General features: G+C 33.5%; 2 protein-coding genes across 2 annotated transcripts; both read left to right on the forward strand.

Moving 5' to 3' along the window:
* The first annotated feature begins 14990 nt into the window (after positions 1-14990).
* On the forward strand, positions 14991-18565 carry LOC145790653 (uncharacterized). The gene is made up of 3 exons (XM_082868991.1): positions 14991-15468; positions 16199-16537; positions 17928-18565. The coding sequence occupies exons 1-3, from the start codon at positions 15181-15183 to the stop codon at positions 18408-18410; spliced, it is 1110 nt and encodes a 369-aa protein (XP_082725117.1). The 5' UTR covers positions 14991-15180; the 3' UTR covers positions 18411-18565.
* A 2495-nt stretch (positions 18566-21060) lies between these two features.
* LOC145803701 (polyol transporter, putative (DUF1195)) lies at positions 21061-26201 on the forward strand. Its single transcript, XM_082897021.1, has 3 exons — positions 21061-21596; positions 21716-21931; positions 25785-26201. Exons 1-3 carry the CDS (start codon positions 21336-21338, stop codon positions 25860-25862), a joined length of 555 nt encoding a protein of 184 aa, XP_082753147.1. The 5' UTR covers positions 21061-21335; the 3' UTR covers positions 25863-26201.
* Positions 26202-27411: the final 1210 nt, after the last annotated feature.

A 27411-nucleotide genomic window follows, 5' to 3' on the forward strand; every position in this document is an offset into this window, starting at 1 on the left:
CATGTATGCACCAACCATGTCTCTTATCATTGTAATGACTCAAAGGGACATGTGCCTCGGTTCTCGGACCACCAATCACGCATTTCCATGCATGATGGCCCAAAGAACCAAGTATGCAACTTTGATTTCAAATGTATGCAAACCAATCAAACAAAACTCTCAATCCCTATCACCCAAGTCAAGGGACAAGGAATGCATGCAAGATGTAATGCAACCTAGGCATACAAGCTAAGGATGCAACATGGCATGGCAAGGCACTTATGCAAGCATACAAGCATACATATGGCAATGCAAATGGATGGCAAGATGGACTTATACATGAATTAGGCAACTCTAATAAGGCCTAAAACAGTGGCCGTAATGACCAAAACAAGAAGCCAAAACACATGCGCACATACACATGATGGAAGGCCCACACTTAGGCACAATTTAAACAACCCTCAAGCACACTTGAAAGGGATAAACAAGAGCAATTAGTATGCAACATAAGCATTGAAATCATGTCATAAAATGATGTCAAATCATATCAAACAAGACAAGCAAATGCATGCAAGCATGGTCTAAGTACTTGAGGCAAGTCATGAAGCTTTGAAGCATGTTTTATCACAACAAACATGGCATGCATTAGGCAACCTAAAACAGGTTTTTAGCACATAACATAAGGCCCAAAAGACCACTTAGATGGCATCTAGATGGCTAAAAAACAAAGGCATGCAAAGGCACCAAAACATGAAGCATTGCTACACAAGCTTATGAGGCATTAAAGAGGCATGCAAGGCAACCAAACAAGCATGGAAATGGGACTGAAATGGCTTATACAATGATCCCAAATCACCAAAACAATGCAAAGATGCCATGCTACACATGCACATACTCAAGGCCAACAAGCCCAAATACAAAGGAGCTATGTAATGCATGCTAAAATCGACCCAAATACTTATGGACAGATCTAAAACATGGCAAAATAAGCACATAATCTTCACAAGACTAAGCCTAAAACATGCTCCAACAAAGGCTAACAACCTAAGGCACATTAAGGCATAAACAAGGCATTACATGGCAACTATACTAAGCATGCATGGAGTTCCAAAACCAACTTGAAATCATGTTATATTATGGATATATAAGCATGAAAAACAAACCAAACATGCTCAACACACACTCAAGCATAGGCTTCCTTAAGAGGCCAAAACATGCCCTTTTCAAGGACAACAAGGAGAGGGGGTGGCCCTCTCCTTCTTGGGACTTCAAGGCATTATCTTCACCACTGAAATCCCTCAAGATTTTAGTGGTGAAGAGACCCCAACACCAAAATCCCGGAGCTAACACAAAATGGCTTAAAATGAGGCCTTTTGAGGCCTAAGGGTGGTCAACAACCCTCAAACAACAAAACACTCTTAATAAACAATAAAGAGGGCCTAAAAAAAGAACTTTTTTATGTTATACAATAATCACAAAAATAGCTCTAAGATAGGTATAAAATCAATGCAAAAATGGGGGAAAAAGGGACTAGAATCTCACCCTTGAAGACCCCTTCACAAATGGTGCTCCAATGGCCTCCTTGAGCTTGAATCCAACACCAAAACTTCAAAAAAAACTCTTTAGAACCTCAACTCCAAGAGGAAGGTGAAACACTAGGTGTTTGTGTGCAATAGTAAGACACAAAGCACCTAGTGAACAAAAGAGAGGGAAAGAGAGATAGAGTGTGTATCTAACTCTAAGCCTAGAACTCAAACCCTAACAATGGCTGTTCTTGCTCTCAAAATATCCTAAGTCTCTAACCAAGCCTCCCCTCCTTTGCCTTGGAGAGAGCTTCTCTCTATATTGTCTTGTAAAGCTTACAAGACAAGCTTTGCAAGAGGGAGATCCCTCCACACACGTGTATGGAGGGGAGCAAAAGCAAGACAGCTGTCTAAAAATATCTGCAAAAGCAGATGAACAGCAATCGGCCGGCCAAAAATGCCATCTTGGCCAAAAAGAGTGTCGACCGGCACAAAATAGTGCTGACCGGCAATAAAAAGTGCCGGCCGGCAATATACATTGCCGGTGGCAGCAAAAACCAGCCGGTGGCCTCTAGCCACTGCCGGTGGTGGGTGGGGATGGTCTACAAGCCCCACCTTGCCTCTCAAGGGCAAGATGCAAGTGTTTGGTGCAAAACCAGACACTAAACGGTCGAGTTCGGGGATCCTGAAGCAAGGCGCGCGAACCGAGACTTCCGGGAACTCCAAACGAACACAAACATGGATAATCACCGAGTGTTCAAACGGTGACGTCCAAGTCTTGAGGACGGTCAAAAATGGGGTGTCTACAGTTGGGCTTAGATTTGGACTTATCTTGATTTGGATTGGGCCTAAACTTGTGTTTGTTCATGTGCTGGGTTTGGTTTTGAACTTGGACTTGGACTTATTCTTGAGCTTGGGCTAAGCTATGTTGTGTTGGGTTTAACTTGTGCATGTGTTTGAGAATTGGGTTTGGATTGGATTGTAACCTAACATAAGTATTTATTTTGCAACCCATCTAGTTTAATTCTCCAACCTTATACATTATATACACATTATGATTTATATAATGGTTTTAGAGTTTTGAACCTTTGTAACTCTAGCCCTAGTGACTAGAGTTAATGACATTTGATGATCCCATTGATGTTAGCTTTCATGACTAAGGCTCTTCCCTACTAGTATAAATAGAGACATTTCTCTTTCAACTTAGTAGGTTGTTTTTAGAGAGGTTTTGTGATGGAAAATGAAATGGTGTTTTGAGATAAAAAGTTAGAGATGGTTTTACACACAAAAAAAAAATAAAATAAAAAAAATTCCTGTCTTCTTTTGTTAGTCTCTTCTTTGGTTCTTATTAGAGAGAGTGCATCCATTGTCAAGTTTGCTGAAACTATTCAGAAAGTGCTTCTGTATTAGCTGGTTTCGACCATCGTATCTTGGGAGATAGACGCTGGATTACCTCCAGCATCCATTAGGAGGTGGTGAATCTATTTTAAGGAAACTGTCTAGCGTTGGCTTCAGTTTGCTTCTTTTCTTATCATTTGTTCTTATATTTGATGAGTTCTAATCTAATGTAATCTAATTCATTTCTGTATTTTTAGTTATGTCGTTTATTTTGTATTTCATCCTTTTAATAAAAAATTATTTTGTCATTTCTATTTAATTTATTTTATATATTTTCATGTATTATTATGAAAAAATACCAACAAACCACGCCAACACAGACACACTAGCAAACATAAAGAAAGGACCCCCAATAGTTTTGGCTTTGGAGATTGATAAAAAAAACTCATACCAATGGTTGCGTTCATCAAATTATTCACCGCCACCCCAATACTATGACCCTGAGCCCTAAACTTCGATGGAAATATCTCCGAGCTATAAACCCACATCATCGGACCAAGCCCAATGCTGAAGAACACCACATAGGTATAAGTCGAAGTGATGCTAAAAGCTAGTGTGCCCAAATGAGCTTCCCATTATTGGTGTGGAGTTCGACCGTTGTCAACGCAAATCCTAGTCCCATCAAGCCATTAAAGGTTACGAGTGGTGATTGATAGTCGCCAAAAGGAGGTCGGAATTTGTTGGAGCTAGCTGGTAGTGCTGTAGGCCAGTGAAGGTTGGTGGCGACAATGGGTAGTAGCAGGAGGTTAAAGGGAAGGAGAGAGTAAAAACTTTAAAAACTTACTTTAAAAACAACTAAAAAATAGTTTTTCAATTCTAAAAATTTTAGAATGAATTCTATTTTTTTGAAAATCAAAAACACAAAACAGAAAAGAGAAGGATTATCAAAGGAGGCCATGTTTGATTTTACAATTCATTCCAAAAAGAAACCCAATTTGTACAGATTTACATTACTAGTTTCATAGTACAGTTGCTATATCATCTACTCGTCTGATAGATCAGATCTGTCTATCTATCTATCTAGTGAAGAAAATAAGGTGCATCAAACGAGGTAGTCGATATTTGGAACTGTATTTCAATCACCATAGGAAATTACACCTTTGGCAACTAAAAATGGCGACTAAAAAAATTTGGTCACTAAAGGTACACACTTTAGCTACTAAAAAAAACTTAGTTGGAAAAGGTACACATTTTAGCTAGTAAAAAAAATTTAGTCATGAAAGGTAAATCTTTACCTACAAAAAATAATGTAGTTGGTATTTGCTTTATGTTTGGTGACTAATTGGGTTTTAATCGTTGAAAATTTGGTCCCTAAATGTTCAATCTATAGCTACTAAAATTAATTTAGTCGGTATTTATTTTACTTTTGGCAACTAATTGAGTTTTAGTCGTTGAAAGCATGGTTTTGGGCGACTAAACAAAATTTGGTCAGCAAAAAGTATAATATTTAGTCACTAAAAAAAAATTTAGTCGCCCTTTACTTGACTTTTAGAGACTAAATTTTAGTTGGCAATTGTAATCAAAATTTCGGAGGGATTCCTAAATTAATTGGCGACGAAAGTATGTTTTAGTCGGGAAAAATTTATAACTCTTTATTTTTTGCGACGAAAACAGTTAGTCCAAAAAAAAAAAAAAAAGAAGCTAGGTTTTCAAAACGTTACGTTTTAGGCTAAATTACCTATACTTGGAAAGCTGGTGTGTGTCTTTTACTGTGACTCTTTGCCTCTCTCTCTCTCTCTCTCTCTCTCTCTCTCTCTCTCTCTCTCTCTCTCTCTCTCTCACGCCTCTGCCCTTCTCCTTCAACAATCTCTCTCACATCGTCATCATATTGTCGCATCGTCACGCTGCTATCGCACCATCATACCTCTGTCAATCCACCATTGGAGCATTATCCCAGGTATGTCCTCTCTATTTTGCCCTCTCTCTGTCTTTGTCCCTCTGCCTTCCTTTCTTTGCCTTTTTCCATTTGCATAATTTAGAAGCTACAACCACAGGAATAATTTAGAAAAAGTTGATACGATTTATGTAATGACTTATTTTCTGATTGGTTACTGTTTAGTTATAATGTTAATTGAAAGAGTATTGAATGATGGTTTCCATGGCAGAGTATTGCTTGAAGAAACCTATGTCTTGTTGCCTATGGTTGGATTTGTAAAGATGTTAGGGTTAGGGCTATATTAGGTAGGACCGTAGGAGAAAGCTTCTAGTCTTTTTAAATGGAAGAGCGTGAAAATTGGCTTGGTTTGATGGATAATAGCTAATTTGCCATTTTAAAGTATAAAATCAACGCCCAAAGTTATTAGGGTTAATTGGCGCTTAATAGGCTAAGGTCTTGGAGTTAAGAGGTGCTGTTTTGGGGCTGCAAATTGTGCCTTGAGAAAATTAACTTGTTGGATTAGTGGCATGAAGAAAAACCATTTGTATATCCGGTGTAGAATTCCTTGGAAATTACTCGAGTCTGTGTAATTCATCACACAATTTCAAACATAAATTCTCTTAATCCAACTCATCTATTGACTAGAATTATTACATAGGTATTGTAACAACCTCGACCTGTGATTAATTATTCAACCATGATTAAGAATGCCTAATATGTAATAAAGGTGAAAGTTTGTATTAATCGCATGTGTGTTGCATTATTTGTGTTTATATCTGTCTGTCGTAGAAATATTTGTTTATGTTCTTGTTTTGTTCTGCGAATTGAAGGCCTTATCGGCATCTGATCATGAAATTGACTTGGTTTATGTGTTATTTATAATTTTTAGAAGTTTATGGTAGGTTCAATTTAAATTCAATTCGGTGCAAAATAATTAGAATAAATTAATGGTCATTGCTTAGATTAATTAAAGCTTAATTAGTCAACCCTAAACCAAGCCTATATAAGGATTCTAGATGTCAAAACACTCTCATTTTGTCATTCTTGAGAGCAAAAATGTAAGAGGCAGGGAGGGCTAAAGATTGAGACCAAAAAGAGGAGGACCAAGGAATTGGCTTGAGCTTAAGCTAGTGACTTGAATTTTGGGAGGAACAACTAGGAATTCTTGCAAATTAAGACTTAAAGGTAAGAGTTCAACCCCTTATTTATGTAATTGAGGTGTTAAAGTATGTGAAATCAAGTGAAAGAGGTGAATTAAAATGGGAATTGAGCTTAAATGATGGAATTGGGAACCAATTCATGCATACATGTGCATCTCATGGCATATTGAGCTTGTTTTCTAAGGAATTCTCACATGCAAGTTCTTACCTTGGCTATGTTTTAAGAATTCACCATGTTTGGGTGCCAAACATCTCAATTGATCATGTTTTGGAGGAAAAGAATGCATATCACTTCATGCATGTTATATATATATATATATATATATCATTGAAGGTGGTTTTAGGATAATTCACTCGCTTTTGGGCCTTGGTTTTATGAAATGATCCTTAATTCTTGATATTTTACAAGTTTAGACATGTTTTCTCAAGTTTTTGGCCCGAATGAGTAAGTATGAAACTTTAAACTCATGTTTTGTACCTTGAATAGCAATTTGGAAATTCTAGAGTTCTGCATCTCCGTTCGAGCGACAAAACCTGTGCTCGAGCGACCACTCTTAGTTTTTCACTTTCTCTCTAGCAACCAAAAGTTAGCTTGAGTGTAAAATTCATACTTCCAGAAATTTCACAATGTTTGCAGACCGCTCAAGCGACAATAGTTGCGCTCGAGCGAGAATCCTGTTTTACTCAGTCTCCTGCTTGAGCGACCGCAAGCGTTCATCAAGCAGAAAAATCAAGCGGCTAGTACTTTTGCAGAGTTTACAAACCACTCGAGCGACCACTCTTATTTTTGAACCTCCGCTTCAGCGAAGGAAATTGTGCTCGAGCGAACCCCCTATTTTCAGCAAATCTAACTAAGTGTTTTCATGTACATTTTGGCATCCTCATTGCATCCTAGGCATTCTTAAGCCCTAGTTAAGACACAATAATAAGGATAAGACATAGAAACACACTAAGAACAAAATGAAATAAGTTAAGTACGAACTGAGCGTGTGTTTCAATATGTGTATCTGTTATGTTTGTGTAGGTCACGTGCCGTGAGCTGTTAATCCATTGGTCTATCGAAGCTATCTGTGAAACTGTCTGTGAGTAATAATTTAGTAAAGCTATGTTCGATATGAATTACTTTATGTACATTATGATATGACATGAACTGTTTCCAAACAATGCAAAAAGTTATTTTGTGATTACATGAATGATGATCCAATTCTTTGAAATGTCTATGTGGTATTCTTAGCAGAGGCCCTCACCCAGGGGACACAATAATGTAGCTTATGGTTATGAGGCTCTCACCCGGAGGAAATAATACCGTGGCCTAAGCCTTCACCTAGGGGAAACAATACCGTGACCCACATATGAGATATGGTACCGGGTACCGGAGGTTTCATTATGAAACTTGATATGCTTGACCAAAATGATATGTTAATGCTAATGGATGTACCACGCATGATTCGAATACTATTTGAATACGCATATGAATAAGACTCTGTTTCTGATACGGATATACTTATATTTTTTATTTGAAAAGAGATTTGAAATCTATTCTGGACATCATTCATTAAAACCTTACTCTATTATTATTCACTGGGCTCTAGCTCATTGTATTATTTATGTATGTAGGTGACCAGACGCATGACCAGGCTCAGTGATGATTGCTCGGAGGTCAGTTTTGTCGGCCAACCGTTGTGCCTTCGAGGAGGTTCCAGAAAGAGTTTAGTGGTCGAGTTTTGCAAACCAAGTTATAAGAATTAGACTTTTATTGTTTTGTAAACAGTTCTTTTGTCTTATTTTGCATATTATGACAATGTGGAATGGTTATGTATATGACGTCTTATATGGGTTCATGTAGATGTTTTAAATTTTTGTCCAATGTATGTCTGCACAGCTCTATGGATTATGTATGTTTTTATATCTACTTTCGCAACCCCTTATTATTAAGTTAATCTGTTCAGAGGCCTTGGGTAATCCCAGGATTACTGGACAGTTACGATGCGAAACCTATAGGGACGAGTTTGGGTCATAACAGATATTTATAGGTTGCTGGACTTTTTCTAATTTTTCTAGGATTGATACATGAAAACTATAAAATTCTGACCATTTAAACAAAACCTCAAAGTAGTAATACACTATCTATTCTTATATATATATATACATATACATATATTTACAATCAGTAGGGGGCATAAGGAAAGCTTACATCACACAATGGTAAGATTCGAACCCAAACATCATAACCAGTAAGAGAAGCACCTTATTCACCTAACCAATTTTGGTATTGTTGTGCTTAGTGTGGTTTGCTTTGCCTTCTGCCACTTGGAAGCAAGATATAAAATCTTGCTGGGAAGTAGTAATTGACAAGAAATGTGATGCAATTGAATAGGAAATGACACAAGGGCACATATATATAGCATGTTGTTCTCTCTACTTGCGTGTTATTGTAGCCATTAGGTAAGATCTGAAACTGCCAAAGGTTTAGTGTTTTATGTGGTTCTTAAAAAAAGGGGAAATATTGCTCTAATGTTATTCCCTTAAACGTAAGAAATTACTTGGTGTGGTGACTTATTGGAATGTATGGTAGTAGTATCCCTAATTAAACCTGCAACCCCATTGCTAAAGAACTTGGTGTTCTTTTTTTTTTTTTTCTTTTTCTTTTTTTTCCTCTCTCTTTTCATTTTCTAACAAATCTATGATAATTTGTTCACTTAAAGAGATCAGTTACTACTTTAAACTGTGTGTTAGTTGTGCAATCTAACAGAGGTGTAGAAGCCGAGGGTGTTATAGATGATGCCTTCATCTGTGATGATGAAGATGAATTAATGAGGGAGGGTGACGACACAAAAGAAGAACATGACTTGCAAAGTGATTTTGATACAGATGTTGATGTAGAATCTTGATGCATTTGCTTTTATGATTTGGATATGATAATGAACCAAAATACTTGTCTTATTAATTCAACAAAATCATGTTATTGCTTGTTATATCTCTTTTTATTAATGTCATATATACTTTGTTAAAATTTGTTAGTTTTAACAATGAATAGGACACGTAAGTATTTTATTAGAGTCGAAAATCCCTAAAACATATTCCAAAAAAAAAAGCATTCGAGGGGCTTCCCAACCACTGTTGGGATGTTAACGGGTAGTTTTCCCGTGCCAAATATGACCTTTAAGGACAGACAGTACGTAAATAGAACATGTAGATTGGGAGTTAGAGTCGATAATGCCTTAAACTTAGTTGAAAAAACGACTTTCGGGGCCCAAAAATGGAAAAATAATTATTAATTATGGACAATGATTACTTGTAAAATATTACTGGTTACCTAATATATGCGTTTGAGTTTTACATATTTTTCTTTCATATATATTCAAGTAAGCAAAATTAATGATTAATTTGAAAAGATTAAGTAAATTTGAGTTTTATATGGTTTATTTATAATTTTAAATATGTCAATATTTAGTCAAAATTAATGATTAATTTTGTTTTTACTGATGATTTTTAGCGTGGTATTGTAGATACGACTTTTTTTGACAAGTATAAAAGACACTGTTTTTGGGATTAGAATTGTTCGTACAAATTACTTTTTTAGCATGGTACATATCTAAAATTTGGCGTGGCACAGATCACCTTTTGATGTAGTACAAATTAGTTTTTGGTGCAGTACAAATTACTCTTTTGGCGTGGTACGGATTACTCTTTTGGCTTGGTACATATTACCTTTTGGATATTAAATTTGGTTAATCGTCTGTTATGTATGGAATTATATTTTTGAGGTTGAATTATACTTGGTTTGTATGGAATTTCTATTATATTTAGAATTTGACGTTAAATATGAATTTTTTGGATGATTGAAAGTGAAATGTGTGCGCGTTGTAGAATGGTGCCTAATATAATTAGTATTCAAGGATTATTTTTTTTATATACAGGGTACATGTTGCACTAATAATGGAATAAATACAGGTGGTCGAGAAATTACTTTAAAAAAAGAAACAAATTATAAAATTTTTAGCGACTAAATATTTTGGTAGCAAAAAATGCAAGCAAATGTTTTTGGTGCTAAATATTTAGTAGTTAAAAAAAAAATGACTTATGGTGACCAAATAATTAGTAGCCAAAACAAATCAGAATGAGGGAAAAAACTATTGCCAACTAAATATTTTAGTCACGAAAGAACGCGGCATCCTTCGGTGGCTAAAATAATGAAAATATCCAATCTTTTGGCGATTAAAATGTTTAGTTGTGAAAAATAAAGAGAACTAAACTATTTGGTCGCTAAATGTATTATTATTAGCGACAAAAAATTATTGGCGACTAAATTATTTTTGACAAAAATTTATTGGCGACTAAAATTTTTAGTCACCAATAGTTGAATTCATTTTTATGTGAAAACTTTCAGCGACTAATATTTTAATCGCCAAAAGATTACCTTTGGGGACTAATGAAATTTTAGTAGCCTAAAGTTGTAAATTAGCGACCAAACAAATTTTAGTCCCTAATACTATCACCAACAAGGTATACCCGACTACTTGGGCAACTAAAATTTTTAGTTGCCATTGACTTTTGGTGACCAAAAATAAAGCTTTGGCGACTAATTTTTTATTAGCCGAATGTGTATTTTGTGGTAGGGAATGCTATACATAGGTTTCACTAAGCGCATCGAAAAATAAAAAATAAAAAATCATACTAACTAATACTGAACTTGTTTATACTTAAAGCATTTTTCTCCAATTTCAAAATAAGGATTCCCTCTTTAAGTTCTCAAACTATCATATTCTTCTCACTTTTGGTCTAAATTCTAACAACAGTTATACTATTGTGATGGAAATAGAGTAAATTACAAATTTACTCATCATCATTTTTCCACTTTGGTGTTAAAGAAAAACGTGTCCCCAACTTGGTTCCTAAGCCACCAAAAAATGTCTAACTGAAAAAACAAAAACAAAATCTTAATAACCCGTGCTACACATGGAGCCTTATAATTTAAAATGAGTTATTACATAATTTTTTGTGATAACTTGTGCAATGATATAATCCATGTTATACATGGAATTTATAATTGTTAAACAAACTTCATGTTATTTTTTTATTGTGCAAAAAATATATCAATTTATAATTTATGAAATTAAGATAACAATCAAAACTATTAGCGAAAACATCATGTTATAAGAAATATTTTTTAGATAGTTAAATAAAAAAATATTTTATGTACGGAATACAATGTATAAATTTTGAATAATTTTGAAATAAACAAAATTGGCTAAGCCAAAATGTTAAGTTTTTTTAATTTTGCACAAACCTTAAAAAAAATCAACTTCCTTATAAATTCTTTTTATTTTTTGCGCGCGCGCGCGCACACACACACACATATATATATATATATATATCAAAAATTAATAATAACAAAAATCGCGCCTTATTACTCACAATGAAAGAAGAGGAAAGGAAAGACAATAATATATGTTATAGAGGAAGAGAAAAAAAATAGAAGTAAATCCTATGATTTATTCAAATTAAAGATTTAGATACATATACTTTTGATTGATATAGATTAACAAATCATATCGTTATTTAAATTTCATTGTTTCAAAATTTTTAATTTTTAATATGTCATAGAGGAAAAGGAAAAAATATGAGTAAATGATGTGATTTACTAAAATAAAGATTTAAATATATTTTAACCAATCATATCCTTATTTAAATTTTTTTGATTTTTTGTTTGACCTTTTATTATATACAAAAATTAAAAATTAGAAAAATAAAGTAAGGGAGACTTAAGAAACTACCATATACGAGAGAGAACGTTTCAAATATTAAGATTGATGTTTTGAAAATTTAAAAAACCCCACTACATTTACTTATATATAGGATAGATAGATTGATCACATTATTTACTAAAATATTATCTATTTTACTCTACTTCCACTTTTCCTTTCTTTCCCATCCTCTTCCCCACTCTATGCACCTTCCTAGCCCATACCCAATTGACCACCCCCTCGTTAATTCACCCAACGGGCTGATCGAATCTCCCTTTCAAATCCACTACACCTTCATCCACATTTGGATTTGCAACATCTTCACGAATAACGCATACATACCTACAATAATTTTTTATTTTGGTCCTTCGGATATAAAATTAAATTTTGAGATTTGGTAGATTTAGCAAAACACATTTTCATTGTGTATATAATTTTAAAATAATGATTTATTTTCCTAATTTTGTTTCTCCAATTTCATTCTAATCATGTAAAATTAAGGAGGTTAAAGATAAGAGAAAAAGGTGTAAAATCGCTTCACATGAGAGTACATTAAGGATGAAATTTGGGGAGTAAAATTAAAAAATATATCACCACTCATGATTTTAATATATAGTGTAATATTTTACAATTATTTCATTTTTAAAAATATTTACCATTACTACCCTCATTATTTCACAAAAGGTAATGATATACGAATAAAATTTTATATGAAATTTTCATATGGTAAAGTATGACCTTTTATTCTCATTTCATTTTCAATTAAAATATTTTTACTATGATTTATAATTTCAACATTATCACTATCACATTATTCTAATTGAGTTTTTAATATTTAAAAAAAATGGTGTACTAAATTATTTTTTCTTTCCCAAATACCTCTGCTCTTCCACATCATTCTTATAAATTTTGTTTGATTATTAGTAACAGAAGAACAGGAGTATCTACAAACTTATTGATGCCCGTGTCGCTTTCGTCACTAAGCTTCTTCATTGAAGCCATATCTTAAAAACTCTCGCTATCTCTCCTAATGCCACTCAATAAATTCTTCAATTGCAAAACTGTCTTAATATATACAATTATAGAGCTTGGATTACATGCATTCAATATTGTTAGCTACCAAGGAAAGAAAAAATTCAGAAAATAAAAAATATATGAATCACATTCCTTCTAGGGTGGCCCGCACAACACTAATTACACACTGAGTGGTTGATCATTTGTTTGCAAACCCTCTAATAAATGTGAATCAACATAAACGTTGTATTTGGTTGGGAGATTTAGGGAGAAATTTGAAAAAAGAAAAGAAAAATGTGTGTGAAAGTAAGTGAAATATAAGTATATTTTATTTACATTTTATCTAAATTTTCCATTTCCCTTTCCAAATTCCTCTTTAAATCCCTCAACCAGACATAGCATAATTGTATTATATTCATCTCTGTGTGTGTATGTATGGATCTCTGTGTGTGTATGTATGGGTCTTACAGTGAAAAGGAAGAGAGGTAGAGGGAGATGGATATATTTATATAAAAAATTAATTTGAAAGAGAACAGAAAAAAAGGTTAGTGTTATATTTGGTTGGGTGATTTGAAAAAAGATTTGAAAAGAGAAAGGAAAAAGTGTGTGAAACTCTATGAAATGTAAGTATATTTTATTCACATTTCACTTACTTTCTCTTTTTTTCTTTTTAAATCCATGATCAAATTTTCTAACCAAACACAACGTAAGAGAGAAGCGAAAAAGAAATTGGAAACGAGAGGGTGTGGAAACTCACTTGGGCTCCAAGGAGCCTTTCTTGTATCAGTCTTGGGGCACAATTGTTGCTGCCTGGACGGCCTAAATTCCCGTTAATCGAAGAATGAAAAGATATGTGCATAAAAATATTTTGTATGAGAATAATGTAGCAATTTGATTTGTGTAATTAAAGCTTCTCGGTGGTATCTTAGTTTTAAATTGATAAGTTTAGAATCAACCAAGTCAGTCATTATGTATAAATAAATTTTATGTATTGATTTTGTATTTGTATATTACAAACAAGTGCTGGCCATGGGATTGTAGGACCCATTTCTGTGTGTTTTGTAATCAATTATTTTATCGGTTGCTTTGCTTTGTATATTGAATAAAGAAAACAAAGACTTCAGATTTAGGTCCTTTCTATTATATAATTGAAATTGTAATGCACAAAGCTATAACATGATTAAATTTTAAAATTATTGGTACATAATTATTATGTTAATTTCTCTTAACCGTTTTTCAATTTAAATAAAATAAAATATTTTTTTATGTGATTTATTCACAATTATATATCATGAAATAAATAATTTTATTTTATTAATATAATAGAGAAAATGCCAATCCAAACTAGTTCATACATGAATGTTATATATTATTACGCGTCAAAGAAATTAAGATTTATTTTTCATTGGCATAGATATGCAAATCTGTCCTTAAACAACATACTAATCATACAAATATTGCACCTTAGCAATCTTAGCCACCGTTTGGGAAGTGGGTTAGCTTTTTGGACTATTTTAACCTATGCTAAAAAACTTAGTTTGGGAAGGATTTTTTGACTTTTTGACTTTTTTGTAAGAAAAAATTATGGGTTAGATGTGATGTTTTATTTGTTGTGGTTAAAATAGTTTATTTTATCTTTTGTGACTAAAATAACTAAAAAAACTCTTGCCAACGGGAGCCATGCGAGCCAAATGTACCATATAGTCTATAGCACACAAGACACTCGTTCGTACCTATGAACTAGTCTTTGTTCTCTTCATTCAACACGCAATACTTTCACATGCACAAAAAAAAAAAAAAAAACAAAACAAAAATGAATTTATTCACACATTTTTAGAGTGTGAAAAAAAAAATACACAAATTCTAATTAGTTCAGAATAATGGACTCTATATCTAAAAAGTATTGTATTTTGATTCCTCTATTTTCACTAGTTTGAAAGTATGTACTGTTCACAATGGTATTCACAAAAATAAGTTTTAAAATATTTATACAAAGAAGTGAGTCCTATGACCGGTGATTTTTGTACATATATTCAGAATAATTATTATCTATTATCAATGTGGCAAATCGATCTTTTAAGTTATCTATACAGGTGACATAGAAAATTAAAATTACTTTGTAACATCGCTGCATCACTACCATTGACAGCTTTTAATAATTTCTCCACATACATGTAACTATTTTGTTGAATAATAAATAGGAGTTTAGGCAGTCCAGGCAGAGCAACAATCTGCCCACAAAGACAGCTACAAGAAAGGAGAGCCTTAGATGCCAATTGAGTTTCCACACCCTCTCGTTTCCACTTTCTCCACACCAGACGTCCCCTCCTATCACCTAAAGTAGCATTTCAGGAGAGAGAAAAACCTTTTGGGATAACATTCCTCTGTTCCTCCTATTCTTTAATTCATATCCATCTCTCTCAAGTTTTACTTTCACCTTCATATTCTTACGCAGACACATAAGAATATATTGACATATTTACATGAGGAAACTGTGTCCGAATTTTGATAGAGAAGATGGGCTCGAGACGGTGCTCGAGGTCCCCATACCGGAGGAGATGTTCACGAGCATGGGAAGCACCGTGGCGCTTCGGTGGCAAAACATGGCAACTTGGATGAAGGCTCAAACTTCTGATAAATGGTCTTCCCCAATTATAGCTGGCCGTTACAATGAGCTCAGTTTCCTCCTCTACATTGTTGGATCTCCCCTCATTCCTCTCCAGGTCCAGGTCGACCATTCCATGCACCGTCCCATTCGACACTCTTCAATCGTAAGTTACTGTTTCTTTTTTCTTTTATGATTTTAAAACAAAAATTTATAAGCAATCCTACAAATTTAGAAAATTTACTCGTAATTTTACCCGGAAAACTTAACATGTGGTTCAGATATTTTACCAACACATTGTTTTTCATGATAGGTTTCATGTCAAAAGTTTTGGGTTCGTGGATTTATTCAAAATTTATATAAAAGAAATATATATATATCCAAAATGATAGTAATTGTGAAAGGATTATATTGTACAAATAAAAATTTAATACAGAATAAACTAGCCTTGCATAATCTTTACATTTTAAGTCAAAACCCATATTCTTCAGGATTATAAAAATGTTATTGTCACATATTGCATAAATTTTAAGGGAAATTATTGGTCAATGATGACAGAAAAAAGTTATTACAAATTCACGGTAAATTTTATAATTTTAATTATTGATACTTATAATGTTTATCATTTATTTATAATTAACTTTTGTTGACACCACTGTGGTGCAATTTTTCCTAAATTTTATATATGGAATTTTTGTTGATAATGGTGGATGCTTTGAAGAGATAACAAGAAACTATATCATTTTGTGTAAAAAAAATTGTTCGTAGTAAAAATTGATTAATTGGAATTATAGGGATCAAATTGACTAAATTGAGCTTTTATAAAAAATGATTTGATCTCAAATGCTTGAGAACCATGCTTGAAGTTTTGAGTACTTGTATCTATGTTAATGCAGGAAGCTTCAACAGCAAAATACATTGTACAACAATACATAGCAGCGACAGGAGGACAAGCAGCATTGAACTCTTTGCAGAGCATGTGTGCAATTGGACAGGTGAAAATCAGCGCATCGGATTTTCACCAAGGGGATGAAAGTGTGAACTTGAGGAGTACCGAGGAGGCTGGAGGGTTTGTGCTGTGGCAGAAGAACCCGGACTTGTGGTGCTTAGAGCTGCTTGTTTCAGGGTGCAAAGTCATCTCTGGAAGCAATGGCAAGATCTCTTGGAGGCAATCCTCCAACCTACAAACACCCATCTCAAAGGGTCCTCCCAGACCCTTACGCCGGTTTTTGCAGGTACTCCTATTCTTCATGCTTTACAAAATTATAACATTTATATTATTAGTGACTTATCTCGTGTCACTCTTAAGTTTGATTCATATAATCTAGAGTTCCCTTCCCCTATTAATTGTCTATTGATTTTGAATTAGCCCTCCTATTGTTTTGCCTAAAAATATTTTTCAAATGATAGAAAAGAAAAATTCGAAGAGTGATTTCGTCCTTAAAACTAACGTACTAATAATTGTATTGGTAGTAGTGGGATGGGGTGGAGGAGGAGGTGATGGTAGTCGTGGTAATGTAGTGGCATTAGTAAACTTTTAATCTAAAAAACTTTTTCTACTTTTAATTTTCTGTCAAAACAAAGTTTTTCGTTGACCACAAAAATTATTTTCTTTGTTGACTTTTGTTTCTCCCAAATGAAGGGAGCGTAAATTCCTCTAAAAATTCTAACATATTAGAGTGAGTCTCACTTTTTCTTGTGGACGGAGTCTCCCATCCCACCCAAGTCTAATTCTCTTATCTCTACTTTTTAAAAAAATTTCTCTTATCTCTAAAAACTTGATCAACATTGTCTCTATAACTCATTTGGGAATAGATTTTTTGGTAACTTTTTTATTTTTTGGCTAAAACATGATGTAAAAAAAAATAGTATGTTTGGGAAGACTTTTTGATTTTTTCGAAAAGATGTGCAAAAAGTAGAGAGAATAAGAAATCTTTGACTTTTTAATATAAGTTGTTGACTTTTTGATTTAGTGACTTTTTGATTTTTAAACTAAAAAGTGATGTTGCCAAACTAGACCTTCAATTTTGGTTCATATGATCTAATAATCTCTCCACCTACTACCAATTTAAGTTAGATGACTCCAAAATTATAATATTTACAATCATCATTATCACAAGGTCATGACCATTGAATGTATTTTTGTATACAATTACTTGTTAGGCAACATATATGCATCCTCCTATGTGTTCTGGTTGAACAATTCAAAACAGCAGAATTCAATATACTTGTCTGGTTGTCTTGATTCTGGAGTAGTTTAAAAATTTTCACAAGATAATACTTGTTTTTAATCCCGATTGGTTAAGATTTAATGGTATTAATTGGGGGGGGGGGGGGAATCACAAAAAAATACACAGAATGTGATACTAACAGCACTGCATTCATTCTGGTGAAGTGTGAACCTCATCCACGATAAATATAGTGATGCCAATACTGAATTCTATGCAAAAACATATTTGAGGGGAAACAACACCAACAAGAAGCTTCATTCTCTTTTTCATTTTTCTTTTTTGTAAATCTGTGTCTTTTTTCTTGACTGGTTTTTCTAGTTCATCTTAATTTTATTGATCTAGCTTATTTCTAAAGAGGTGCTTATCCTTCTTAACAATAATGGCATTGTGTCAGGGGTTGGACCCAAGGTCCACAGCCAACTTGTTCCTAGATGCAGTATGCATAGGAGAGAAGATCATAAAAGGTGAGGACTGCTTCATTCTCAAGCTTGACACAAGCAAATCAACCCTTGAGGCACAAAGTGGACCTAAATATGAAATCATCCACCACACAATATGGGGCTATTTCAGCCAAAGATCTGGCCTCCTAGTCAAATTCGAGGACTCCAGGCTGCTCTCGGTGAAGACCAAAGGGGAAGACAGTGAAGGTGTCTTCTGGGAAACAAGCACAGAGTCAGTGATTGAAGACTACAAGTATGTTGATGGTGTCAACATTGCTCACAGTGGCAAGACTTTTGTGACAGTATATAGATATGGAGAGCAATCAGCGAATCACAGGCGTGAGCTCGAAGAATCGTGGAAGATTGAGGAGGTGGATTTTAACATATGGGGTTTGTCTTCAGAGTTCTTTATGCCTCCTTCAGAAATCAAGAGATAAAAAACAAAGTTGAAAGCCAAAAACAAAAAACAAAAAAAACAAAAAGAAAGAAAGAAGGAAAAAAGTTTGATGCTGTTTCTGCTCTTTGGCAAGAGGTTACTGACTGAAGAAAATGTGTACATAAAGGCAACTTGGAGAGTATGAAATGTTTGAAAGAATTTTTTTTTTTTTTTTTTGGCATAGTTTTGAGCAGTGTAGAGATTTGTTTTTCATTGTTTTCAGAAATTGATGAGAGGATTAGTCATGTACTTTCTTGACTGTGAGATTATGCATCAGATGATTAAGAAAGCTTAAGCATTTAGACTAATCAAGCCAACAGGCCTTCCATGCTGAGGAACTTCCCTTTATGCTTTTGCAACTTCATATTTAAATTAATTTGTTTCACCTGTGTTCTGGCTTGAGCACTGTTTGGATTTTGAATTTATGGAGGAAAAAGAAAATGAAAGGGAAAAAAGAAAGGACAAAAAAGAAATCTAGTTCATTATTTTTTTCCTGTTTCCTTTTTCATATACAAATTCAAGATTTACAATTTTTGAACTTTTTGTAATCAGTAACTCCGGCTACACATGAAGGCAACAATTATTACAATCTCACATTGAAACAAAAGAGGTTTTGCCTCATAAATATAAGTCTCTTGAATACCATTCCCTTACAAGCTAATTTTCAAAGGTGAGTTCTACCAAAATGGTTGATACCAACAACTTAATTATTAAAATAATCTTATTCGATTTTTTGTCTAATCATTTGACAATATAAATTCCATGGTATTTGTTGGATGTGCAAAGAAGAAAGAGGAAAATGTCACAAAATTTTAAATTCCATTATGAGAAATATTATATGTCGATCACTTTCTCTTTTATTTTTCAATAGTAACAATTGATCTTTATACTGATGATTAAGTTACAATGTTAATTTTACGTATGGGCTAACTAAAAAAATGCTCACTTAGCATTTATAGAGAAACCAAAGTGTGCTAGTTAAAAAATGATAACTCATAGAAAAGTGATTGTACAATTTGATTATAAATATAAAATAAAAATAAATTGTTATAGTTGAAAAAATAAAGAATCAATATGAAATTTATGATAAAATGCAAAGGTACAAATGTATTTAAACTACATTTCATGTTTTTGTTTCTCATGTCATTTCCATTTTTGTTTGTCATGCTTACAGACTATGTTCCTCCATCTTGGGCCCATAAAAGATTTTGGATATTGATGCTAACTAGCTCAATTGGTCAGGCATGCTGATTGTAATATTATGAGGCGAGTAATGATAGAGTGATTATGTCTTTATATTATATTAAATTTAACATAAATGTATTGATTGAATAAGTTTACTACTTATATATATTATTAATACAGTGATAACACATCATATTATAAATTAAATATGATATAAAAACATGTCATCATAACACTACTTTTAAATTTGGATTAAAGTTTTTTGGGAACTTGAATGTGAACCCTCTTTTTCGTATGTCAATTTCAAAAGCAAAAGTGGTGAAACAAAATTAATAATAATAATAATAGCTTCTAATTCACTTCTTTCTCTTTTTCTTAATAAAAAATGAATTAGACCTCTAAAAGAGGAGTTTTAAATGAGCATTAATTTGTCTTTTTCTTCTTCTTGTTTTGTCTTTTACTTATTTTTTAATTTATTTTTTTTTTAAATGGGATGCCACCTCAGTAGAGCTACTTTTAGAGCAACTCTACTAGCGCTCTGTAGCAATGGTTTCAAACTCGGACCGGATCGGCCGGTCAAACCGGGAACCGGGCCTTGTTCCGGTCTGGTCAACCCCCAAAACCTGGAGTGGCGCCAAAATCGGGAAAAACCGGTGTCCCAGTGGTCGAACCGGTGACCCGGACCGGTTCGGGAGGGTCAGACCGGTCCCTTTTTTTTTTCGGTTTTACTTTTTTTATTTTCTTTCTTTCTTCTTTCTTTCTTTCTTATATATTTATATATATATATATATATAAATATATTTTAAAATTTTGACTAAAAATTTTTATTTCAAGAGTCTCCTCTCATAAGGAAGAGTCTCATTGAAAGTTTGAGAAGATTATGAAAATCTATTCCTATTTATAGGAAAAGATTTTTCAAAAAAAAACCTATAAAATTCTACGTGGGATTCAATCAAATTATTTAAAACATATTGATTGGAGGGAGAGTTGAAAATTTTATTTCTTTCCAAAATTAAATCTAGCATTCAATCAATTTATTTGGAGGGAATGTTTAAAAAATCTAATTTCTTTAAAATAAATGACTTTTTTAACCAATTATGACTTATTAAATATTATTAATAAATACTATGCAACAAATTTTTTTTTTAAAATTATTTATATATATATTTATTTATTTATAATTTTTAATTATATTTTTAATTATATAATATTAATTATGACGTCACGGTTTGACCACTTTGACCCAACGGTTGAACCGGTGACCCATCCACCTAGTCTCTTTTCCGGTTCACTCACCGCTCCAGTTTTAAAATCATTGCTATGTAGCACTGCTGTTTTCTTAATATGGATTCCAAAGGAGGCCCATACCTAAGAGGCTTATACTTGGGCTTAGGGTAGGCCCATCACTGCATGGGTTATTGCTTCATTACTTTCACAAAGTCGACAGTCAACTTTTCAATTCACACGTCAGATCAACTTTGTATTGAAAATTACAAAAATGTCAATGCTCAAAATAAAAATCGGCCATTGTAGATGTGGTGCCCCACAAAGCAGAAGAGGAAATTCATTATTCCCCCTCCCCTTTACCGAAACAGCAAATCTCTTTCTCTCATCAATCAGATCGATCATCCAAATCTGAAGTTTCCAGATAGTGAAGAGAGCTCAAAATCAACTTTCTCACACATTCAATAAATCTCCTCTGTGTGTGTGTGTGTGTGTGTGTGTGTGAGTGATAATCGAAATGAAGGATGGCGATAACCTACCATTATCGACGACGACTGGACATACAACATCAACGGCGACCTCAATTACAAAGAAAGAGTCTTCAGATTCGAGCGTTCTCGGTAAAGGCCGGTACAAGTTTTGGGCATTGGCCGCGATTTTGCTCCTCGCTTTCTGGTCCATGCTCACCGGCACCGTCACTCTCCGCTGGTCCGCCGGCAATCTTAACCGTCTCTCCGACGACATAGACATTCCTATCCACGACGATCTCGACGTTCTCGTACGCCCTCCTCTCTCTCTCTCTCTCTATATATATATATATATATATACATATATATATATATGTCTGTGTATAATGTTTTTGTGTGTTAATTGTATGAATGGGATCTTGTAAAACAGGAAATGGAGGAGAGGGAGAAGCTGGTGAAGCATATGTGGGATATGTACACCAACAGCCGGCGGATCAGATTGCCTCGATTCTGGCAAGAGGCATTCGAGTCTGCTTACGAGGAATTGACCAGCGACGTCCCTGGCGTTCGCGATTCTGCGATCTCCGAGATCGCTAAGATGTCTTTGCGCTCCATCGATGTCGAGCCGCCTCCTCATCAATCATCGGTTAGTTTCTTACTTGCTGATTTTTGAATTTGGCTGGAATTGTTGATTTGGAAATTTTATCATCTTAGGCATTGTTCTGTTCTCAAATTGTGTGATCATTGATGTGCATCGACACAAATTGATAGCCTGAGAAAAGATTGATTGGAGTGCATAGGTTGAACATCTACATATGAAACACATGTAATTTGTAAGAAATATCAGTTCTTGGAACTGAATTTGAAGGCAAGTTGGGGCATATTTTGGCTATGAGAAAAGTTTTTAAATATCTTCAGGTTGAGGAAGCTCAAGGATGTTATTGTGCTATAAATAAATGAGGCGGCTAAATATTCATGAGATTTGTGGCCACTGATCTAAGAATCGTTAATTTAGATGCTGAGTAGTTTCATTGTACAACATTTGAACATACTTTATGAAAAGCAAACATCGAAATTGATTGGCTAGCCCAGGCAGGCAAAATTATAGAGTATGATAATAGATAAGAAGGCAGCTTTTCATTGTACTTAATTGTTATAACTTCAAGGTCCCTTTTGTTTTGGGTGTAATGGATGGGAGGGGACTAAGATGGAGGAAGAGATTAAGATAGAGGTTGGAAGGGGGGATTGGGATGGAGGAGGTGGAGGTGGAGGTGGTATTAGAAAAATAGTGAGGGGATTAGAAATTTTTTTATTTTTTATTTTTTTACATATTGAGAATTTTTTTTTAAACATTAATTTTTAATTTTTTATATTTTTTTATTTGATTTATTATTTTATATAAAAATAATTTAATAATTCTTACACTATCAACTATCAACACAATTTTACTTAATCCTCTCACTATCAATCCCCTCACTAACAATTCCCTCACTGTGAATTCCCTTCATTTTACCTCTGAAAACAAAGGGGCCAAAAGGACTTTGTTAGCTGTTATCCATATCTAGATGTAGCCAAGTTCTCTGAATGATTTGACAATTGAAGAGTCTTGTTCATAGGTGATTGCAATATATTTATGTTATTAATTTTTTTCACAATAGTAAGCTTTAGTTGAGTTTCATAATTTCAAAATTATTTAACGCTCCATTTATTTGGGCGGAAAATATTTTCTATGAAAACTTTTTTTTAGAAAAATTTTTTCAGAGAAAGTATTTTTTTATGTTTGGTGGTGGTGGTGGTAAAATAAAGGTGGAGGTGGGGCTGGTGGCATAGTGGTGAGGCGGCAGCAGCGGTGATGGTGGCAATGGTCATGATGATGGTGATGGTGATAGTGGTGTGGTGGTGGAGGTGAGAGTGGCGGTGGTAGCGTGGTAATATAGGTAAGATTTTAGTTCGGAAAACGTTTTCCGCCCTTTAAAAGTGAAATATTTTCTGCCCATAAAGGCTTTTTTTTTTTTACCATGGAAAATATTTTTCGTCGATTTTTGTTTTCCATCGTACTAGACACCAGAAAATACAGAAAACATTTTTCAGAAAACGTTTTCCATCCAAACAAACAGAGCATAAATAGTAGTCTTGGTATTTTGAGAATTTTGTTTTTATGCCTATTTTAATTTTCATCTTTGATCAATACGCTCCATTAATCAAAAATGGTTTTCAAAGGTGGTAAGGTTCTAATTTAGATAGAGTACTAGCTGGGATTAAACTTGTGTCTCCAACTCCAGCATTTTTCTTCAAGGGACCTTTTCTTATTTGGGCTATTATTATCATTTCTGAGTTTAGAAATTCAGCTCACAAAATAACAGCTGCTTCATTTGTAAATTTCATATTATGTCTAGTAGTAGTTTCATTTGAAAGAGAGTGCAATGGGGAATTAGAGGTTTTTCCTAAATAGATTTTATCAAATATAAATAAGAACATGCTATCTGCTGTATTTAGGTCACCACCATAACTGTATCACCATCCTGTGGTGATGAAGGATAAATTCTTAATATTTATTAGATATTGTTCTTTTGTTAGTCCCAACCGCTTCATAAATGTGGGACTTTATGGCCATGTTTGGTTTGTATTTATGAAACAATTTTGAAAAATAATTTCTGAAAAGAGTTTACAAAATTTGAAAATTTGTTTGGTTGTATGTTTTGAAAATAGTTTTTAAGTTTAGGTCCTTCTTTTTTCTTTTCTTTTTTTTCTTTTTTTTTTGTAGTTCAATAGGTGAGTGTTAGAGAAAATGTAATTGATCAATGTGTAGTAAAGGAAAAAGTAATTTTGGATTTTTTTTCCAAAAATTTTCAACCACACAAATTTTTGAAATTTTTTTCAAAAATTCTCTCAAGAGACGAACCAATATGGTTTTACCATTGGAATCGTTCATAACCCTTTCATTAATGATTAAACCATGGTGCTTCACTTGGCTTTTAAGACTTCTGGCCAATGTTATCTATCTGTGTGTTTCTTCTTTTTTAAAGATCAATTGAGCATGAAATATTATATTCTAATTCCTCCCATTGCATGGTTGGGATTTCGACCCATCACTTGGTAGGAAAAAGTGCTTAGGCTATGTGTGTGTGTTTTGTCCCTTACTAGTAATAATGTATTTTAAAATTGTGAGCCTCGGCAAAGCAGGCTATAATTTTACTCTTTGGGATGGGGGTGCTTCAACTGTAGCTTTGATAGATAGTCTCTGGAATGATTTTCCAATCATTTGAACCAGGCTGCTTTACCACTGAATAGAAAAATGTAACCTACCCTTCTAGAGCACTTGTGGACTTTGAATGGTAAATTGATGCTGCTACATTTGATTTCCCAATGGAGAAGTAACAAAAATTCATTTTTGTGACCAATCTTTTAGTTAAAACTAGCCTTTGACCATGAAAGTTCTCTCAAACTCTGATATAGATCTAAATAGATTATAGCCTGATTGGTATGGTTTTTGTTTTCATCATTTTTTGTCTTAAAATGTTGTCTGAATGTGTGCTACATGCCTGCAATGATCTACACAGTAGACATGCCCTAGAAAGTTGTTCTCAGTAGTTCAGTCAGATAGAATTATTTTATTCATCAAAACCATCTATATTGGAATTCCCTGACCTATTAATCTAGGATATGAAGAATGAATGCTTCAGAATGGCTGATTGATTAGTAACATTCTGTAGGACATAAAAGGTAATTATACGGGCTGTGGTCATAAAGGAGGCTGTGGTCATAAAGGAGAAGCTTATATAACTTTTTATTTGCAAATGTTTATCACTTGTACTCAAATAGCTCAAAGGTTTGTTCTTCTCTCTGGTAATTGAAACTTTTGAAACATGGGCTCTGGTCATAAAAGAGAAGCTTATAACTTTTTATTCGCAAATGTTTATCACTTGTACTCAAATAGCTAAAAGTTTTGTTCTTGTTGTCTGGTAATTGAAACTTTTGAAACACGGGCTTCATCTGATACTTGTTGGAAGAGTTGTAGGCTATATCAATGATAAATTATAGTTTCCCAAAAATGTGTCTCTCACTTTTCACATCAATGTCCAAGTGTGGCCTGTCCTTAACATGGTTACAAGAATTGCTTAGAATTGTCCCAAGGTTAGTTGGTAGTCTGCTTTCTCTCTCCCTCCCTCTCTCTCTCTCTCTCTGGGATACACTATCAATACCCTGTTGAAAGGATTATCTGGTCCAGCACTGGGAAATCCTTGCCCTTTGACTGGGTTTTGGTTAATCTGTTGGCCATGTAAGTCTGTAGTTGCTAACTTATGACTATGTTTCTTGTTGGTAAGTTCACTCTCGTATACAGCAAAACTAATGCGAAACATTATTGTACCAGAAGAGACAGAATGCTTAATGTATTTATTACATATTTCACTGATTATGTACTTTAAGCTGAAAATATACAGGAATTCTAACTGAGAATTATATGATTGTTGGCTTGTGTTTTTTGTACATACTCTCAGAGCATACACGAATTAAGGTTGAAGCAAGCAGTGAGAGGCAATAATGGGGTGACTTCAGGGGGGAGTAGGAGGCTATGACTTGGTGAAGTTCAGCATCCAAGCCCGCAAGTTTTCCATTCCTCTATACTCGCTTCATCTCATTGAATTGCTGACATGCAGCCCAAACTTAGTGGAAGGTAGTTTTCAGCACAAAAAAAAAAAAAAAAGAGAGGGAAAGAAAAATATACTTGGTTCGTCATGTTTCGTCACGTGAACGAAAATGTATTTATTAGGTTCTTATTCTTCCATTTTTTGCTTTCACAACATTGCGACATGGGTGATAAAGAGAAACAAACTTCTGAGTTAATGAATTCAAGTAATAGATTTTTTTTTTTTTTTTAATTATAAATTTATTTTATAATATTTGAAGTGAGAAAACCTTCTTGTGTCTTTAGTTTAACTGACCAGAGTATGTCGAGATCATGCATAAGGGTTATCTGAACATTTATTCCTTACAGTAAAGCATATTTATTTTCTTTTCATTTCTTCATTGAACTTGTTATATTACTACAATTTTGTCATTGGCTTTTTACATGTTACTACGTTTGAACTTGTTAGGCTGTATACATTTCCATTACATGTCTAGGAACCTTCTGACCTGATATCTTCATTTGAACTAATTGTGTTTGGTTGAGATATTTGAAAAGAGATTTAGAAAGGAAAAAGACAGGTGATATTTTACTTAGTTTTACACATTTTTTTTTCTTTTTAAATCTCTTCTCAAATTTTTTGACCAAACACAGCGGAAAGAAAACTATTGGTCATATATTGAATTTACCATCTTTAAATTGACTTTTCAAAACGTTTATATCAACTAGAAGTTCAATCAATGCATAGAAAATCGACAAAGCAAGGAGAACATGACAAGGAAAACATTGAGTAAGAAAAATAGAAATGTATCTTCACACCAACCATTTATACAAAATTTGTTCCACTAATATCAGCAAAAATTGAACTTTGTAATCTTTTCTGTATGGTTATGGGTGAGATTGGATTATCTGTAGACTTGTGTTGTATTTTTGGTCTGGTTTACTTCGGTTGTCTTTCCCTATGATTGCAAAGATAATTTATAATTTCTTTAAAAAGTGAGACATGATCAGTATACATGATCAGTATAACTCATCTCAATTCATTTGAGAGGAGAAGAAATGATGGTGGTTTCTTATTTACATGAAAAAAGGGGGAAAAAAAATGAAATCGTTGAATTTCTTGTTGTCTTATTTCAATAAATATGAAAGAGTAATTTCTCACTTATCTTGTTTAATTAGGCTAGTGGGAGAAATAAAAAGAACGTTTTTATGTTATTTTGCTAAAATAATCTTTTATCATTCCTTTGTATTTTTAAAGGCAAAAAGAAGTAATATTATTGTGAAAGCAACATGTTGGTCAAAATAAACTAAAATAAGCCATGTGAAATGTCCTTAATGTATATAGAGAATAGTAAAGTAAATTTATCAAGTAATGATTACTTAGACGTAGTTTGGGATGTTAGGAAAAATTCAAAAAGTGAAAAAGTTACAAAAAAAAAAAAAAAAAAAGAAAAAAAAATTATCACTATTTACAAATTAAAAATATAAAAAATTTAATA

Source organism: Camellia sinensis, chromosome 1, assembly GCF_055761805.1.
Source record: "Camellia sinensis isolate YWXY chromosome 1, ASM5576180v1, whole genome shotgun sequence".
Taxonomy (NCBI): Eukaryota; Viridiplantae; Streptophyta; class Magnoliopsida; order Ericales; family Theaceae; genus Camellia; species Camellia sinensis.